Source organism: Lycorma delicatula, chromosome 2, assembly GCF_047948215.1.
Source record: "Lycorma delicatula isolate Av1 chromosome 2, ASM4794821v1, whole genome shotgun sequence".
Classification (NCBI taxonomy): Eukaryota; Metazoa; Arthropoda; class Insecta; order Hemiptera; family Fulgoridae; genus Lycorma; species Lycorma delicatula.
Genome location: NC_134456.1, coordinates 124,344,119 through 124,365,282, shown reverse-complemented (window position 1 = coordinate 124,365,282; position 21,164 = coordinate 124,344,119). Strand labels below are relative to the sequence as shown.

Here is a 21,164-nt window from a genome sequence, read left to right as displayed (position 1 = left end):
CTAACAAGAAAGAGGAACAATCTTTCCTGGCCAAAAAAAATCCTATCCCGAACGATGTTAACATTTGTGGTTATGGTGTTATACTGATTGGCTTTTACTCTCACATGGAAGTTTTGTCTACTGTCAAGTTACACTTAGAAAACTTCACCTTGCTTCTTTTAGTGGGTAAATCAGTCAATTTTTCTTGCAAACATGAGTTAATATTTATAACTCACCATAACTCATGGCTTCAGTCACTATGCTAAACATTTTTAAATTTACAGAATAGTTCTTGAAACTTGCCATCATTATTCATGCAACTCATAAGCATTTACCTGAGAATTCTATTTATGAATTTATTGAACTAGCTCTTTAATGGAGATGAATATTTTTTAGCATTTTAACTTTGTAAATTGTTAGACTCCATTCTTTCATTTTTAAAAATCATAATACTGTTATTCCATCCTTTTTCTGTCCATAATGTCCACTGTAAACATTTGAATTGAGATGATACAGTTTTCCTTTGTTCTGAGAAATTGAATAATAAAATTAAACTCGAATTTTATTGGAATAAAAATAAAAAAATAAAGGTTCAATAGAATTGATTTAATTATTTAAATACTAAAACCTTTAGTATTTTACACTAACTCTTACCACCAATAAATGTAGTATAACAAGAAAGGCAAAGAAGTGACTCTACATAGATTAACCCAGTCTCTGACAAGATATGTTACAGCTGCCAGCATGATTAATCCTAATGTATAGAAGAGACAAGTCATTACCGTAACAAATGAACGATAATTTGGACCAACCAATTCAAGAGCTAAAACAGAAAAGAAAACCATGCATAATAACTACAAAACTAGTATAACAATGAATTTAAAAAAAAACTACCTGCTCCAAACATTAAACTAATATTAAGTTTTTTAATTTCAATTATCATGGTATGAATTTTTTTTTGAAAATAAATAATAATGAATCTATTAATTTATAATATTTTTATTAAAGTGTGGTTAATTCATTTCAAAAGTTCATAATTATTTCAAGCTGTATACTACATTATAAAAAACTTTCATAGTGAAGGTGAAAATTATTTTGACTAAATTATTTTTCTGTTTTGAAATTTAAGCAATGACTCATTCTAACAATATGTGCTGTAACAGATTTCACTGGTAATATATTTTAATAAATTGGATGTTAATTTACTCACAATGAAATTTTTAAGATTTCTATTGAAATAACAGTGTTAGCGATAAACTAAAAACATAAACCAGATAACATTTAATATACATTAAATATACAGTAATAGTAAAAAAAGTTTAATAGCAATAAAATGTATTCACTAATTTATTATACCAAAAAAAAAAGAAATTAAAAAATATATTAGATAATTCTGATTGTCAAAAAATAAATGTAATAATAAATTACAAACATACAAGCTAAAAATTTATTTTGAACAATGATTTATGCACAATAGAAAGATAATATCCTGTGTCTTAACACATCTTGCTACCGAATGATAGACTGAATTCCAACAACACAAAAATATTGTAACAAGACTACGGACCATCCTTCCTTTTTTTCCTGTTTAGCCTTCGGGAATCACAGTAAAGTATTACTTAAGAGGATGATGAGGGTGATATGTATGAGTGTAAGTGAAGTGTAGTCTTGTACAGTCTCAGGTCGACCATTTCTGAGATATGTGGTTGATTGAAACCCAACCACCAAAGAACGCTGGTATGTATGATGTAGTATTCAAATCTGTATAAAAGTAACTGCCTTTACTAGGACTTGAACGCTGGAACTCTTGACTTCAAAATCAGCTGATTTGCAAAAACGCGTTTACCAGTAGACCAATCTGGTGAGTCGGTATAACAGACCTGAGTAACGGATTCCTACCAATTAAGAAGACAATAGTAGAAAATATAATAATGGGAGGAATCCAGAAAGGGGCTAAAAGGAACCTTTTTAGTAAAGGTAACAGGTCCGTTTAACAATCATCCTTTGTAATACTGCCCGCTGACACACCTAAACAGATGTTATTCCATGAGAAGAGTTACCGGATCCAGGTCAGAAATGCATGGGAAACTAAAAGGGCTCAGTTCAATTACGCTCTAAACAGAATTATGCTGTTTAGAGCGTAATTCTCACGCAGTTGAGCATGAGATTTACCATTCTCACGCTCAACTGGGGTTCAGTTCGACAGGTAAAGAGGATAGGAGTATAAATACTCCAGGGAAGACCAGTTGAAGTCAGTGTGTGAGATGTGAGTTCTGCGAGATGTCAGTCTGCGAGGAAAGACTGAGAAAGTGCTACGATAGAGTTCTAAGCAAGGAGTTATTATGCAAGAGTATTCTACAAGAAGGTCAGTGAAGGAGCAAATTTCTAGTGCAGGTTCGACACAATTAAGATGAAATCATGAGTAATTCCAGTACACAAAAACAAATAATGATTTGGTGAGTTACTATTAGACTATAAGTGAAAGAGATAATGTACTAAATTTCATTTATAAAGTGTTAGGGATGTTTGATTTGTGAACAGCAAAGCTATTTGCAGTAAAAAAACTTTATACTTATCTTATCTATTGTACTATTGTTGTTAATACAAGGCTAGTGATTAAAAGTGTTGACTAGCAGTCTTGCTAATGTCTTTTGTCAATGGGGCTGAATTATATTTAACTACCTGTAAATAAATCCTGACAATTACTTTAAATTCTGTTTTGTATCTAATCACTGTTTATTATTATTATTACTATTATTATTTTGGTTGTGATTACTGTAATTATTATTTGTTTATTATTGTCATTTATTATTATTGTTTGCTGTTATTATTATTATTATTCTGATTACTATTGTGAATTATTTATTATTGTCATTTATTATTTTTATTCCCACTGTTATTATTCATTTGTCTTATCTTTTTTATGTTCTTAAACTAATAAACTGTAATTATATAAACATTTTTAATTTCCAATCTCAATATTCTATTATATATATATATATATATATATATATATACAATTTATTACAGTTTTTTCATAATAACATTTTGATACATATCCTAGTATATGATCTCTGAATAGCTTGCACAATCTGACGAAATATAGATTAAATGCATGCCTGCTTGTTATCGGAGAACAATAAAAATGGCGGTTATATTTTGCTTCATGAGAAAAGAGTAAAAAATGTGGTTACCTACAGTCACAGCAGCAGCAGCAGCAGCAGCAGCACTACACAAGCGACAAGCATTCCAGTCTCATAATTGAGAGGTCTCAGGTCTGATTCTCCGTGTAGTTTTTTTAATTTTTATTTTTTTTATACTAACTTAAATAATTTTTACTTTCCCATCTAGCACCATAACAGAGCTATAGCTGTAGAAGGGAAAGTACTGTAATTGGTCCAATTTGGGCATATGCGGTTTTCACCGGATCTTGACGTTTTGACACCTAAGGAACCCAAAACAACCAGATGGAAAGTTTCTGGATATTCATATGTACACCTTATATTTTCAGAACTACGGAACCAATTTTGACCAAACTTGGTCAGATTACTTTTGTGTATGGGGCACTGATGCCATTAAATTTTCAACTTAAAAGGTCACCAGGATGAGACTATAGAGCAAAGTCACCATCACTACCTCAAGATTTTGCCCAATTAATGTCTTATTATTTTTTAATTGTTAACAAATGTGCCTAAGAAAAATAACATTTGCAAAAAAATGTTTCAAAATCACACCCCCAGTCTAAAAAATACTCTAAACTAGTGGTTAAGTGGATATACTGCGTCAATAGTACCACCTGTCACCACAAGGAGCGCTAGTACTGACATATAACTGTTGAAAAATATTATATTTAAATAAAATGATAAATATTTTTAATTAAGTTATGTGTGTCTAAGCTGTACATCAGAAAAAAGCCACGTGATGGGAAACTCCTACAACTGTGTTGTCAGCCTTTTTTTATACTAGTGCAGATAATTTTTTGTTTTGAAGCAGCCTACTAGAGACCACCCCAATATCATTTATTTTTTATTTGTTTTCCTCATTTCCATATTTTCATATAAGTTGGAAACTGTTGTTTTGGAACTGAAGTAGAAACCCTTCCTCCTACTAACCTCCAAAAGGGCATTAATAAACTCCATTGTAAGCTAACCACCTGCCCTAGTAGGTGATAAAAAACACAATCATCAATCAACAGTCACTCAAAATTTCCAACATTTTAAATAAAAAATATTACATTATTGCTTTCAACACAACAAATAAAATACATAAGATCATGCAGAAAACTAACAAAATACACATGGCAACACATGAACCTAGGAGTTTACAAATTAAACTACAGTGATTGTTCTAAATACAACATTGGACAGACTGGATGCACATGCATCCATTACTCGTGTCAACAGAATCAAATTTTGCAAATCACCTCACACAAGACGTTAACCACAATATACAGATATTGCACATAGTACATAAAAACTAAGATATTAATAAATACAGTTGAACAATATGAAATTTACGCACAAAATTTAACAAAAACAGTATTAAATGAAAAACACAACAAGATTGCATATGTTAAAATTTAAGGATTTTATAATTTTTTAAAGGTCATCAATGCTGGTGATACTGCTACTAGATGCTCCACTACTAAGGTAGGAACCAATAATAACTTTAAAAAGCCTTTGAAAGAAAAAGTTCCATTAATTTGAAATTGAGATTTTAATGTTATCATTCAACATCATGCTAGGAAACACAAAACTGAGGTATTTTAGAGATACTATATCCCTTTTGTAACTATTTTTATAATATTTATTCCCAGTAATGAAAACATTAATTTACATATAAGTGTAATATTAATTTTCATAACAACTTTTTTAAAATAAAAATTATTTAAAAATATATTCATACTCACAGATAATAAATGGTATCTGATAAATAGCTGGTGTTGTAAGCCCAACAATGAAACGACAAACAGTCCAAGCCCAGAAATTTTTAGAGAAGGAAGTAAGAAAATTTCCAAAAATTAACACACTTAAACACAAGAAAAATGACAATCTTCGTCCATACCTAAACAGTTAATTTATAACTAATAACATTATTATTTTCATTTGTAATAAGATTTATATTTTAATTATTAAAAATTAAAAACATAAATTGTTAGTTTTAGTTTACTGAGGTAAGCCTTCCTACAATTGTATTGGTATTGAATATTATTTCTTAGTTTTATAAAAAATATATTTATCATTGCTTTTTTGTACTTGTTGAGTCCTAATGATTTTACTCCCACCTAACTTGCTTTTAAATTGTGACATTTTAAAATTGTATAAGTAACAATGATGACAATATTCATAACTGGTAGAAAAAATAAAAAATAACCAAAACAGAAATTTTATTTCCCTTTATAAACTTTTAAATGGAAAATACCCTGTGCGCTTAGTATTTACTATTCAGCTGATTGAAAGCAGCAGTACTTCAATGGCAAACTGATCACATTCAAATTAAAATTCACAGAAAACCTTTGTCAACTACAGCACAGTTCATAGTACCCAATATACTTAATGTACCTTATAGAATAATTTAAATCTAATACAGTATTGGACATTGTTGATCAGCTGTTGTTTTTTTTATTGCCAACTTTGGAATAATAATTTTCCAATTAATTTATTGTATTTGTGTCATTAATAAAATTTATTATCGAAGTAATTTTTATTTATTTATTGTTATTTTACAATTATTATGTAATTTCCAGTTTTTTTAAATCTTTTTTTTTAACAGTTACACAATGTTTAACAGTAAATTTTGTTTTTACAAATTTTTCAAATTACCAAAAAAGAATTTGGTTTTTGTTAACATTAAATATTTTTCTCACAAATGCAGTAACCGTTTCTAAATAAAATTTCAATTTTTTAACTTTTCTTTGTTTTTTCAACTTATCTTACAACATTTTGTTCAGAATTAAATTCTCTACAAGTTTTGCTTAAAATTTCTATGTGTTTATTACCCATTTAATGATTTTATTACACATCAAACATAAAAAGAAGGTTTTTTACCCCAATTTTTTTATTTTCACCCCAGATTTCTCAAAAACTACTTCAGATATGGTTTCTATTTTATTCAATTTTTCAGGTCAAGAAACATCAGATATCAGTAATTCTTCCCACTTAATTAACATCCTCAAAATGTCAGTACAACCTCATCTCATCAGGGTAACTGGAATCTGAGTGAAATCTTTCACTAGCTGTAACTTGCAAATGAAGCATTTTAGGATATATGTTTTATGAACCTTTTCTATTATTTTCATGAGTAGAATAAATTTTGAAAGTCTCAGAAGAACTTCGTAATACACCCTACATGTGCCAATTGGCAGATGAGGTCTACAATTGCTTCACCAAGGGCCTTGGTGAAACAAGTAATGTAAAACAAGTATTTTTGACAGATGTGATGAAAAAAATTTACCAAATTTTATTTTCAAGTTACCTAATGAATGTTTCATAAGTAGATTTGCCTCAAATTTTTATTTTGTTTAATACTTTTTTAACTTGTAATTTTTTATAAATCTAAACATTTTTTTAGGATCTTTATCTTCTATATTTAATAATTTTGGTTTACAACTTTCAAAGATTATTTAAAAAATATTTCCTGATAACTAAGAGCTGAGTAAATGTGAGTCAGAAATTTAGCTTAGATCTAATCCTAAACATATAAGTACTTATATTATTTATTATGTGGTTGGAAACCACTTCTTCAAGTGAGTAAAAAATTGAGATCTATAACATCAGGCATGTTTTAAAAGTAACGTCTGTTTTGAATTTGCCATCAACATACACAATCTAAACAGTTGCCCTTCCATAGCTCAGTTATTTCAATAAGTAGCCAACTGTTAATAACAATAGTTTAGTCATTTTGTTGTTAGATATTTGTATTCATCCATTTACAAGTGTTACAATTTGTAATCCCGCCAAGTGTAAAATATGAGGAGTAATCCGATTTTTGATGGCAAAAAATAATTCTGCAACTGAAATTCACAGGCAAATTTTTGACATAGACATCTCAATGGTGGCATTCATTATGAGAAGAACGAACGAACATAGCAACCAGCTATTAGTGATAACAGATGATTTGATTAAAAAAATTGACAAAAACATTTGAGAAAACCAGGGCTTCAACGTGTCACAATTGTCTTTGATGTTTCAGAATCTTTAATTTATGAATTTTGACTTAAAAATTGGGGTTTAAAAAACTGTGTGCCAGATGGATACAAAAGATGTTAACTGACACTCACAAGGAAAATTACCTTGCTGCAGCACATGAATTTTTGCTGCATTAAAAAAATGAAGGTGATGAATTTTTTGATCATATTATTGTTGGAGATGAAACCTGGATATCTTGTTTGAACATTGAAAAAAGCAGCAATCAATGTGATGGCAACATTAATCAACTAACTAAAGAAGTTCAAACAAAAAAAAAATAAAAGAAGCTTATGGCTACTGTTTTTTGAGGCAAAAAAGAGTCTTGCTTGTCGAATTTATTGATCATGGAACTGCTGTAAATGCCAACACATATTTTGAAACATTAAAAAATTTTAGAAGCACTATAAAAATGAAACAACAATGTTGGTATCCTGCGGGATTTTGTTTTTACATGACAATGCTCAGCTGTATAAGGCAAATCAGACAGTGAGGCATTTGGAAAATTTTACTGAAATATCTTCATTCATTATGCTATAGCAGTGATTTAGCTCTGAACAATTATTTATTTTTTTTTCACTTTAAACAGTGGCTTGCATCACAAAGATTTGACATCAATGATAAATTGAAAAATGTGGTTCAACTGAAAATTGAAGTGTTTTAAATCACCTAGTAACATCAACTACTAAGTGGTTTAAGACACTTAAGGAAAATCGAGGAATGCCCAGTGTCACTAAAAAAAAAATAAGTATTTAGAGTTTCAAATTTAATTTACAGTACGGTATCTTACAACAATGTTCTGTCACTTTCTAGCATGTGATGAATCCCTCTAACACTATCCTTTTCCTTGGCAACCAAATTTTTTTACATTTCCTATTAAAATAATAAAACTATCATATCATGTAGAAAAGAATCTTCCCAAGATTTTGTTAGGTAAACATTTTTATAAAATCAACAAGAAACTCAGAATTAAACATTTTCCCCTTTCTAAGTAATCTTGTAGTTATTAAGTTTTTTTTTACAAAATGCTATTGTTGTACTGCTACTCATCAATGTTAACTATATTTTTAAAATTTTGCTCAGAAAAGTATAAGAAAGTAAAGTATATTTTAATTTCTAAAGACAAAAATTTATCTCACAAGAATGAACTAGAAAACTGAATTTTTTTCTTAATTATAATTAAGAATTAAATAATTATTTGTTTAAATAATAAATTTGCTTTGAGAGAAACCTGTTTCTCTCTATTGGTACGGAGATTGACACATAATACAAGCAAGAACAATTTTACAAAAGTTTAAAATTATTTCCCATAAATCTTAATAAGTTGTTAGATGAAGGTCAAATCCACAAATGTGAATGAGGATCAATTAGATAATACAAGATGCTATCTTGATAAAATCCACACATAATATGTTTTTAATTAAAAAAACAAACATTTTATTCAGATCAATTCATAATAACAATGCATTATATAGAATAGCATCTAATGAGAGGTAAAATGTAGTGCTACTTACTTTACTTATAAAAAAAGAATTGTTGTATCAAAAAGATCAAGGAAAACCATAAGAAAATCGTAATCAAAGCAATGTCAAAAAATATAATATTAATTAATAAAAAAAGTTAAGAGGCTTAACAAAAAAGTTTATTAATATACAAAAAAATAATATATGAATAAATATATATTATCACTACTCCGCTGATCTCTATGGCGGAATGACAGTGTCTCAGCCTTTCATCTGGAGGTCCCAAGATCAAACCCTGGTCAGGTATGACCATTTCCATATACCATGCACAAGCTTCAACTTACGTGATGATATCATCAAGCATAAAAAAATAAAAACATAAAAAAAATAAAAAATAAATAAGAACAAAATAGAATAATTTGGAAGACATTAAATGAAATTATTTGAAACACATTACTTATACATATTAAATAATATCAGAAAATTCAGGTTAATCAAATTAACATGATTTAATATAGTGATTTCCTCTATAGTGGGTCCTTTCAAATTGGAATGACTGTATCTGGAAGTTTTACACTAGAAAACGGGATACCACAAGGAAGTGTCCTAAGTGATATGTTGTTTACCATAGTCATAAATAATATAACAAACTGTGTGAAAAAACCCATTATGAGTTTGTTATTTGTAGATGATTTTGCAATTTGCATTATTTGTAGAACTTTAGCTACTGCTGAGAAGCTGCTCCAAATTACAATAACCCATTTTGAATCTTGGTATAAAACTGGATTCACCTTTTTCCTGGAGAAAATAAAATGCTTTGCTTTTCCCAGTTGAGGGAACATGTTGATCCTCAACTGTTTTTATATGGTGAACCAGTTAAACTATGCAAGAAGGTTAGATTTTTTGGGTTTTGTTCTGATCAACAGACATGGGTAACACATTTAAAGGAGCGAAGGTAAAATGTCTAAAAATTCTAGACATGCTGAGAGTTCTATCTAATGTTCATTGGTAAGCTGATAAAGTATGCATGTTGCACTTCTACTAAGCTCTGGTCCTTTTCCATTTAGACTATGACTGCGTGGCTTATTCGTCTGCACGGACCACCACTCTTAAAATGCTCGATGTAGTCCATCATTCATTTGTCCACCTTGCTTCAGGTGCATTTCATTCAAGCCCTGTGGCAAGTCTACTAGTGGACTATGGTGAGGCATCTCTTTGGTATAGATGAAACCAAACGATCTGCTCCTATGTAGCTCTTATTAAAGCGTAACCAAATCATCCAACCTTTGACGTGAAATTCTCCAACCAGCATCTTAATAGATATCATGAAAGGCTGAGATCGACTGCCCCACTAAGTATTAGGGCTCATTGCCTTTTTTATCCCTAAATACTACCAATTCTTATGGTTAATCAATGATATTACCTCCTTGGGGGACCTTATCTCATAAATTATTGCTTTAGTTTTTGTCAATATAAAAAAAAGTACACAAGTTCAGTTATCTTACGAGAAAAATTTTATAATATTGTAAATAGCGTGAATCCTGATGCTATAATTTATACAGATGGCTCTAAACATGATAATTCTGTTGGTTGTGCTTTTGTGGTTGGCAATAGAACATACATGTTTGGCCTTCCTAGCATAGTCAATGTTTTTATCACAGAACTGAATGTTATTAATAATGCCTTAAATATAATTAACATTTCAATATGTACTTGTCTGTTCATTCCATGAGTGCCTTCCAAGCGATTAATGACATGTACTCCAGAGACCCTGTTGTCTGTGAAAAAACAGTCTATTATTTCTGATTGTTCAAACTGTATTGCATTGTATCAAATTATCTTGTCAGTTTTCTTAAGAGAACAATGTGTGCCAAAATGAATGGAATGCTACCATTCAACATAAATTTTGTATAGTTAAGAACAGTGTATTTCCATTGATCTCTATGCAGGAGTAACTGTTGAGAGGAGGTTATTATTTGCCATTTGCGAATAGGGTACACCAGGCTCACTTATGGATGGATATCTATCTCGTAACGCAGACTAATACATCCGTTTTTGTTCTCTGCAACTGCCAACTAACAGTACATCATATTCTTGTAGACTGTGTCTGTTATGCGGCATTGCATAGGAAATTTAAACTAGGAGCTAACATGTTAATTATCTTAGGGAACAATGAGACGATGTTATCGAATGTCTTACGATTTCTTTAAGGCCGTGCGCATTTGTATTCAAATATTTAATTATTTATATAATGTTGTCTATTTATGCCATTTGGCATATCCCAAATGGTAATGCTGTTGTAAGTTTGTAAGTATTTCATTGTAGTTTTATTTCACCTTTAGCATAAGACATAAGCATTTTACATCTATGCTGTGTTTTTATATTATTGTTGTTTAATTTTTATGCTAATTTTTAATATTTAATTGTTTGCTATATTAATACTGTATCAGAGCGCTGATAACAACACTTCTTTGTACGCCCAGGAAATAAAAAAATTGTACATGCAGTAGTGTGCTACTATGTAATGCATTAACAAACACTTATTAAAACTAAAGTAGCTAATAAGAAAAATATATATATAGACATAAAAAAAAAAATTGATAAATAAATTGTGCATTTTACTCATTCAGAATTTAAAAAAATAATAATATGCAATTGATGTTGCTTTAGTGTCCGAAAACACTTTCTTTTAACTGAACTTCACAGTTTACATACCACAATAATATCACAATGAACTATCATTCTACAAAATCCACAATGAACCATAGTACAGTAGTATCATAGTCAAAACATGCACATATTCAAGTAGCAAATAAATGAAGGAGTAAAACCTATTACATAATGATGAATAAACTTTTAACTTCTTTATAATTTTTTAAAACTAAATTTTTTTTCAAGAGGCACTGGGGTTAGGCTGCAACATGGTTAAACTGCTCGCAGATAATCGGGATTTGACTTGTGTATATATTTATTTGCACACACACACACACACACACACACACACACACACACACACACACACACACACACACACACACACACACATACAAACAAACAAACAAGTGATGACAGTCTCTTGAAGAACTAAGATTCACCTGCATTTCAGTGGGTTTGGCATGCTGATGTGCAACAATATCTTCAACTCATTGAAGAAGGTACTTATTTTCCTAGTAAGCCTGGCATGGAATACTGATTATTCATGAAAATAGATATGCTATCTTCAGGAGTGACACATGCATGCGTACCTGCTAAGTTTTAGGTAGCCACTATCAAACTCTTCTCATTTCACCTCAATCATTATCCCAAATTATAAACTGTCCAACATCATCAAACTTCAGAAACTTTCAAAATAATGGATATAATTAAATATATACGTAATTATATCATTAATATATATAGGTGTTTACTTACAATAGACAGAAAAAAATGTTTAAATGAACATCCTAAAATTAAGCATTAACTGAAATATACCTGTCATTGATTATACCAAATGAATAAACACCAATAGGACCTCCAGTATTTAAAGCTGCCAAACCTATTGTAGGATATATAGCATGGTCACAAACCAGATCAAACTGTAAAAAAAACATTAATGATTCTTAAAAATTTAATAATGATTCTTTTATATAGAAATAATTTTTTTCAAACAATTCAAAAAAATTTCCTTTTCTTAAGAGTTTTATTGATTTTCAAATATATGCATCCATAATTAATTTTCTCTGTCATTATGGACTATAAACATTGATAACTTTTGCTTTTTTTAACTGAATAACTGTTTTATATAACTTAAAACTTTCAACTAGTTTAATAAACTGTACCATAATTCTTTAGTGACTTAAATTACTTAACACAAATATTTACACATACGCAAAACACAATAATGTGATTTTAGGATTAAAACAGAATTATTGTTTTTACAGCAACATATTTTTGATGTTAAGATTCTTGTAAATAATAAATCTGGATTTACGGCATAATGGTAAAATGCATTCTTTACAACCTGATAGTTAACTTATGATTATAATACTAAAGATACAAAAGAATAAAGCAGTTCACACACATCATCAAAGTTTAGAGGTTCTGACTGCAGTTTCATTGCATGCTTTTAACATTTATTATCAAGTAATTACTATAGCATTCGATATCACTTAAAATTAAAAAATAAATTTGAATGCTGAATATTTAATTCCTGGTTAAGAATCGATAAATTATTATTCTAAGAGTAAAATTTTCAACAGATGGCTTTAAAAAATAGATCCTTACAAAACATACTGTAAGAACTTCATTAAAAAACTGAAAGATATTTTATGCTACAATGAGAAATTTAAGCTGATGTGTTCATATCATACATGCAACCAAAATCATGAAGTATGTATACAACATAAAGATACAGGACTTGCAACTGCATACAATTCTTCCTTAACAGTAATAATATTTTAGGTGTATACTTTTTTAAATTATCAATCTAACTAAATTTTCAAACAACTCCCTTGTAACAATGAATCAACATTTTATTAATATTGCTACTTCATAATCAGTACTTTAATTACAAGAAGTAAATTTCAACCAGATTTATTAGCAATGAGATGCATATGTAGAAATTTAGTGTTTAGTTTGAATAACTTACTAACTATTAGACCATTAAGACTATTAAACCAATAGACATTGAATTAAAAATTAATTCAATTCGGGAATATAAACATTTTGAAAATTCTGAAAGACTTACTTCACCACTTCATGACATGTAAACATTTTGCTAAAATTTTCATATCATAGTGCAAATTTTACATGAAAACTCAAGTTATCTCTTACAATTTTGATTAATAAATTGAAAAAAGGTAAATTTTCTTCTAAAACCCATGGTAAATGTTTCCTTGCTGTTCATAAGATATTTATGTATTTCCTCCTATGAATTTATTAAGAAATAATAAATTTCATAATTTTTTATTATCATTTTTTTATTATGTATTTCCTCCTATATTTATGTACTTTGTCTTATATTAATTAACAGTTGAATTTCATGCCAATATGATCTAGTTTTATTTTTTTATTTTTTTTTTTTAGATTGACCTGTTTAAAATTTAATTCTTATATTGTATGGACTTAACATATTTCTAAATCATGCCAAGGAAAACCAAAAATTGCTTTTTTAGATTCATTTTCATGAATTTTAATTCACAATTTACTTTAATACTCCTCCTCTATGAATCATGAGACCTTGCCGTTGGTGAGGGGGCTTGAGTGCTCAGGGATACAGAGTAGCTGGACCGAAGGTGCAACCATATCAGAGAGGTATTTGCTGAGAGCCAGACTATGGAATGATTCCTGAAAGAGGGCAGCAGCTCTTTCAGTAGTTGTTAGGGGCGTGAGTCACAATGACTTAAACGGCCATATCAACATTACTCAGTCCTCTGAGTACTGCGCAGCTGAATGCAATGGAAAACTACAGCTGTTTTTTTTTTTCCAAGAAAATGTGGCTCTCTGCATTTTCACTTAACAATAATGGAGGCGTCTTCCTTGATAAAATATTCCGGAGGTAAAATAGTCCCCCGTTCGGATCTCCGGGTGGGGACTACTAAGGAAGGGGTCACTAGAAAAGTAAAAAATAACATTCTACGAGTCGGAGCGTAGAATGTTAGAAGCTTAAAAAAGGTTGGAAGGGTAGAAAATTTAAGAAGGGAAATGGATAGGGTAAAGGTGGATATAGTACAAATTAGTGAGGTTCGGTGGGAAGAGGAAGGTGACTTTTGGGCAGGTGACTTTAGAGTAATTAACTCAGCGTCAAATAATGGGCAGGCAGGAGTAGGTTTCGTGATGAACAAGAAGATAGGGAGGAGAGTGGAGTATTTCAAGACGCATAGTGATAGAATCATTCTAATAAGGATAAAATCAAAACCTAAACCGACAACGATTGTTAACGCCTATATGCCTACAAGCGCCCATGATGATGATTAGGTAGAGTGTGTATACGAAGAGATTGATGAAGCAATTAAACTCGTAAAAGGAGATGAAAATTTAATAATAGTTGGAGATTGGAATGCAAGCATTGGAAAAGGCAAGAAAGGAAATATAGTGGGTGAATACGGGCTGGGCAAAAGGAATGAAAAAGGGGACCGACTTATAGAGTTTTGCATGAAGTATAATTTAGTAATTGCTAACACCCAATTTAAAAATCATAATAGGAGAATATACACTTGCAAAAAGCCAGGCAATTCTGCAAAGTATCAGATAGATTATATGATGGTTAAGCAAAGATTTAGAAATCAACTTGTTGACTGCAAAACTTATCCTGGAGCAGACATTGATAGCGACCATAATTTGTTGATAATGAAATGTAGATTGGGGTTTAAAAACCTGAAGAAAAGGTGTCAGATGAATCGGTGGAATTTAGAGAAGCTTGAGGAAGAGGAGGTAAAGAAGATTTTTGAGGAGGACATCGCAAGAGGTCTGAGTAAAAAAGATAAGGTAGAAAATGTAGAAGAAGAATGGGAGAATTTTAAAAAGGAAATTCTTAAATCAGCAGAAACGAACTTAGGTGGAACAAAGAAAACTGGCAGAAAACCTTGGATTTCAGACTATATATTGCAGCTGATGAATAAATATTGAAAATATAACAATGCTAGTGATGAAGAAAGTAAAAGGAACCATCAACAATTAAGAAATACTATAAACAGGAAGTGCAAACTAGCGAAAGAAGAGTGGATTAAAGAAAAGTGTTCAGAAGTGGAAAGAGAAATGAACATTGGTAAAATAGACAGAGCATACAGGAAAGTTAAGGAAAATTTTGTGGTACATAAATTAAAATCTAATAATGTGTTAAACAAAGGTGGTACACCAATTTATAGTACAAAAGGAAAAGTCAATAGGTGGGTGGAATATATTGAAGAGTTATACGGAGGAAATGAATTAGAAAATGGTGCTATAGAAGAAGAAGAGGAAGTCGAAGAAGATAAAAGGGGAGAAACAATATTAAGATCTGAATTTAAGAGAGCATTAAAAGATTTGAATGGCAGAAAGGCTCCTGGAATAGACGGAATACCTGCAGAATTACTACACAGTGCAGGTAAGGAAGCGATTGATAAATTATACAAACTGGTGTGTAATATTTACGAAAAACGGGAAGTTCCATCAGACTTCAAAAAGAGTGTTATAGTCATGATACCAAAGAAAGCAGGAGCAGATAAATGTGAAGAATACAGAACAATTAGCTTAACTAGTTGTGCATTAAAAATCTTAACAAGAATTATGTACAGAATAATTGAGAGGAGAGTTGAAGAAGTGTTAGGAGAAGACCAGTTTGATTTCAGGAAAAGTACAGGGCCAAGGGAAGCAATTTTAGCCCTCAGATTAATAGTAGAAGGAAGATTAATGAAAAACAAACCAACATACTTGGCATTTATGGACCTAGAAAAGGCATTCGATAACGTAGACTGGAATAAAATGTTCAGCATTTTAAAAAAATTAGGGTTCAAATACAGAGGTAGAAGAACAATTGCTAACATGTACAGGAACCAAACAGCAACAATAACAATTGAAGAACATAAGAAAGAAGCCCTAATAAGAAAGGGAGTCCGACAAGGATGTTCCCTATCTCCGTTACTTTTTAATCTTTACATGGAACTAGCAGTTAATGATGTTAAAGAACAATTTAGATTCGGAGTAACAGTACAAGGTGAAAAGATAAAGATGCTACGATTTGCTGATGATATAGTAATTCTAGCCGAGAGTAAAAAGGATTTAGAAGAAACAATGAACGGCATAGATGAAGTCCTACGCAAGAACTATCGCATGAAAATAAATAAGAACAAAACAAAAGTAATGAAATGTAGTAGAAATAACAAAGATGGACCACTGAATGTGAAAATAGGAGGAGAAAAGATTATGGAGGTAGAAGAATTTTGTTATTTGGGAAGTAAAATTACTAAAGATGGACGAAGCAGGAGCGATATAAAATGCCGAATAGCACAAGCTAAACGAGCCTTCAGTTAGAAATATAATTTGTTTACATCAAAAATTAATTTAAATCTCAGGAAAAGATTTTTGAAAGTGTATGTTTGGAGTGTCGCTTTATATGGAAGTGAAACTTGGACAATCGGAGTATCTGAGAAGAAAAGATTAGAAGCTTTTGAAATGTGGTGCTATAGGAGAATGTTAAAAATCAGATGGGTGGATAAAGTGACAAATGAAGAGGTATTGCGGCAAATAGATGAAGAAAGAAGCATTTGGAAAAATATAGTTAAAAGAAGAGACAGACTTATAGGCCACATACTAAGGCATCCTGGAATAGTCACTTTAATATTGGAAGGACAGGTAGAAGGGAAAAATTGTGTAGGCAGGCCACGTTTGGAGTATGTAAAACAAATTGTTGGGGATGTAGGATGTAGAGGGTATACTGAAATGAAACGACTAGCACTAGATAGGGAATCTTGGAGAGCTGCATCAAATCAGTCAAATGACTGAAGACAAAAAAAAAACATCAAAAATTAATTTAAATGTCAGGAAAAGATTTTTGAAAGTGTATGTTTGGAGTGTCGCTTAATATGGAAGTGAAACTTGGACGATCGGAGTATCTGAGAAGAAAAGATTAGAAGCTTTTGAAATGTGGTGCTATAGGAGAATGTATAAAATCAGATAGGTGGATAAAATGACAAATGAAGAGGTATTGCGGCAATTAGATGAAGAAAGAAGCATTTGGAAAAATATAGTTAAAAGAAGAGACAGACTTATAGGCCACATACTAAGGCATCCTGGAATAGTCGCTTTAATATTGGAAGGACAGGTAGAAGGGAAAAATTGTGTAGGCAGCCACGTTTGGAATATGTAAAACAAATTGTTGGGGATGTAGGATGTAGAGGGTATACTGAAATGAAACGACTAGCACTAGATAGGGAATCTTGGAGAGCTGCATCAAACCAGTCAAATAACTGAAGACAAAAAAAACTTTAATACTTTAAGTATAAAGTATTCATTCAACAATGTTTAAGGAACTTAACTTAAGAACAACAAACTGTGTTTTGAGACCTATGGTTATTACTTATTTTTCTCAACTTTTAGTATACAAATCAGCTTTTGGATGATTGAAATTTCCTTCTGGGATACTCTGTATATTGAAATACTGACAACATTTTCTTTGCGTGATAAAATGTAACTATTTAATGAATTTTTTTTTGGAGCTAAATTGTCACATTTAAAACTTAACAAACATAGCCAAATAAAATAAATAACAAATGAGTATTGGCTATTAAATGAGTATTGGTAATGTAGATAAAATACATTTTTTATCATACACTCTTTTGAATCACTTTAGGATAAGCAACATTAACAAAAACAGCATCAGTAGTGCTTCAAATGATAGAACCACAGTTCCAAACATTTTTCTATAGGGTATTTACATTATTCTGAAAGCTACAATCTGATAACAAATTACATGCAGTCAATTTTATGGATAAATATCTCAGAAAAGTAACACTGGTTTGTATGGATAAAACAGAGATTTATTGTAAAAAAAAATTTGTAATGTTAAAAACTGCAGGCATAATGTGATGTTAAATATCTATCACTAAATTTCAGATTTTTTTTACTTCAATGAGCAAGAAAGAAAATTTATTTGAAATTATTTTTATATTAAAAATTACTGTTCTAAAAAGGCAAAAAACACTGTGAAGTGCAAAACAGAAATTAAAAAAAAAAAAAAACAAAATATAGGAAACATTAAACAGTACCAACTTGATAAACAAAATAGTTTTATTCTGTGCTAGGGAAGTACGCTATTTAATCAAAGATTTAGAATCTAAACTATTATTAATATTAATTAAAGCAGTATGAAGGTTTTAATTTAAGTTGTGCCACATAAATCAACCATGTTTTTTAGTTTATAATTTTGGTTCTGAAATTTCAGGTTGTATCCTAGGATTTAAAAAAAAAAAATTATTAATAAAAAAACATTGTTTGTCTTGTTTACTCTCAATAAATATTTCAACAGTTTGTCTGATTATAAAAGTATACAATCAATTTTAAATTTATACCAAAAATTGTTCTTACATCAATCACAATCGATGACTGAACTTCATCATGGCTGTATTCCCATCCATGTTGACATTTTTGTGTAGGCCAGCTAGAATTCGGAACAATATCTTCAAGAATATTTTCTTGTAATAATTCTGTCCAATTGACTGCATAACTTCGACAACTGCTGTAACTACCGTTTTGATCCTAAGACATAGAGAAGATATGAATTATATTTCTAATAAGAAACAAACAAAAAAGATAAATGTGTATCTAACAAATGCTAGTATTAAGATAAAAAATTACCATCATAACCATGCAAATGATAAACACAGTCCATAAACTGAATACCATACAAATAGAGGAGTGATAATGTCTGAGTACTGTATCTCAAAGGTTCTCGGTATGAATCCTGGTGTGGCATGCAATTTTTCACATGCTCTCTAACTAAATGAAAATAGATGTTCCTTTCTTTTTGTAAGAAAGAACTAGGATAGCTGCACTTGGGCTTGGCCTGTAGTTACTGAAAAGAGATTGAATAAATAATTAAATAAGAGAATAATTAAATGTAGAACAACAAATAGAAACTAACATGAAAATAAGAAGTAACTCAAAGTAATCCATTAATAAAGTTGTTACAGTAATAGCTTTTTTCTTTATTATTGGATATTATCATCAATACTTTAAAAAAAAAAGAAGTAACTGTGTGATCCTCATCTACTGTAATTTAATTATTAACAAATTATATGTTAACAAAATGAAAATTTACCTTGTAAACTATTATTAACTGACATTATACTACAATATGAATATTACGTTTTTTACAAATGTAAAACTTCGTTTGAAGTAAGTCTTCTTAGAAGATATTTCATCACAAAAAAAAACTATATTTCTCAAACCAGCTTAAATAACAATCACAAGTCAGAAAGAAGATTTACCAAGGAATGTATACAGGAATGTGAACTGTGATATCCTATCAGACCAAGAAACAAATTGTGGGAAAACTAATCTTCAAAAGTGGCAAATACTACCCTCCAATGATGATGACCTCTTTATCTATTCATGAAGAACTTCAGGACCCTTAACCCTGAAAATTTAAGAGATATGAGGCAAGAGTAAGTATTCCACAAACAATCAATGAAATATTTATTTATTTAGCTAATTAATAAAATACACTACATGGTAATGGTTACACCATTTTTCTTCAGTGTAGGAGATACGCCTTCTTTGCTACTGGAACATTAAACATTCGTGCTGTCATGTAAATGATCTCTTTATAACCATGCAGAATTATGCTTTCAGCTTCTAAAAATCAAACTTTTCATTTAGACTGAAGTAGTTTCCTTAGTAATCCATAAGTAAGCAAATGTGTGAGCAAAACTCATAAAATATCCAAACCAAAAAATATCAAACTTTTGCTGGTATATCGAACCAGAGACCAATTGATTTAAAATCCAGCATGCTAATAAGTATACCAACTTGCCAGCCACATGATAAAACATACAGTTCTAAAAAATGTTCTAAAATAACGAATCATAATCTGAATTAATTCCTTTAGATTTTTGCTTTCTCCTACTAAAGGGTACAAAATAACAAGTCTACTACAGATTACTTTTACCTACATAACTGAACAATCTACTATTATATAAAATTTACATAACTAATTTTCAGTTATACTTGTTTACACCCATTTATGACTACATTAGAAGATTAATTATAATATAGTAACATACAAATCAAACTTTACATATGTTTTACAACAAGAAAATCAATAGTGAACTCAATATGATGTAATGATACAAAACAGTTGAATAAAACAAAAAAAAAAAAATTAATGAGATTTTCTATGAAACTGAAACTTTTAATCAGCTTAAAACGGCAAACTTGCATCATTTCACTTATGTGGCTTCTATTATTCTTAACTATTCTTAAAATTTAAATGTTAATAATATTACTTTTATAAGTCATTATTTTTATTGCTTATTTTACACTTTCATTTAAACAAACAATAAAAAGAAAATGACAAAAAGTAGGATAAAATTTTGATAAGTTTAATGATAAATGGAGTTAGTATTCTAAGGTAGAAATATAATAAAAAGTTCATAAAATATATTATCCATTATGTTGCAATAAATAATTAATTAACAAAGAAAATCCTTAAGACACCAAATTAAAAGCATGCTCAATGCAAATTTACCAATTTACGTAAGAAGTACTTTTCAAATCCATTGAGTCATCATTAACTATTAAAATACTACCTTAGACAATTTATTTTACACATGACAAAATAACAAACATACAATGACTTTGCCTCAAAATTGGTACTTTATGTTAAGCTTGCTGTTAATTTGGTGTATTTGTGGGTGGTTTTTGACAGTAAAATAAAAGAAATCCATATTTTAAAACATTAATAAATGCCATAAGAGCAAATTTTAAGTAGATAAAAAACTTCCATAACATCAAATTATTTATTTTATTAATCATAAAATTATTGTTTTATTTTGCAAATTTAAAAATTTATATAAATAAACAT

At 29.8% G+C, this 21,164-nt stretch overlaps 1 protein-coding gene across 3 annotated transcripts in view; it reads right to left on the bottom strand.

Moving 5' to 3' along the window:
- The window catches only part of CarT (Carcinine transporter), a 121,144-nt gene that overhangs the window by 37,223 nt on the left and 62,757 nt on the right, over window positions 1-21,164 (bottom strand). For all 3 annotated transcript variants that reach the window (XM_075356205.1, XM_075356203.1, XM_075356204.1), the window contains 4 exons: window positions 18,668-18,838; window positions 12,098-12,201; window positions 4,889-5,043; window positions 634-802 (listed from right to left, as the gene is read on the bottom strand). In XM_075356205.1, the coding sequence (XP_075212320.1) occupies window positions 634-802; window positions 4,889-5,043; window positions 12,098-12,201; window positions 18,668-18,838 (599 nt within the window). The remainder of the gene's footprint in view (window positions 1-633; window positions 803-4,888; window positions 5,044-12,097; window positions 12,202-18,667; window positions 18,839-21,164) is intronic.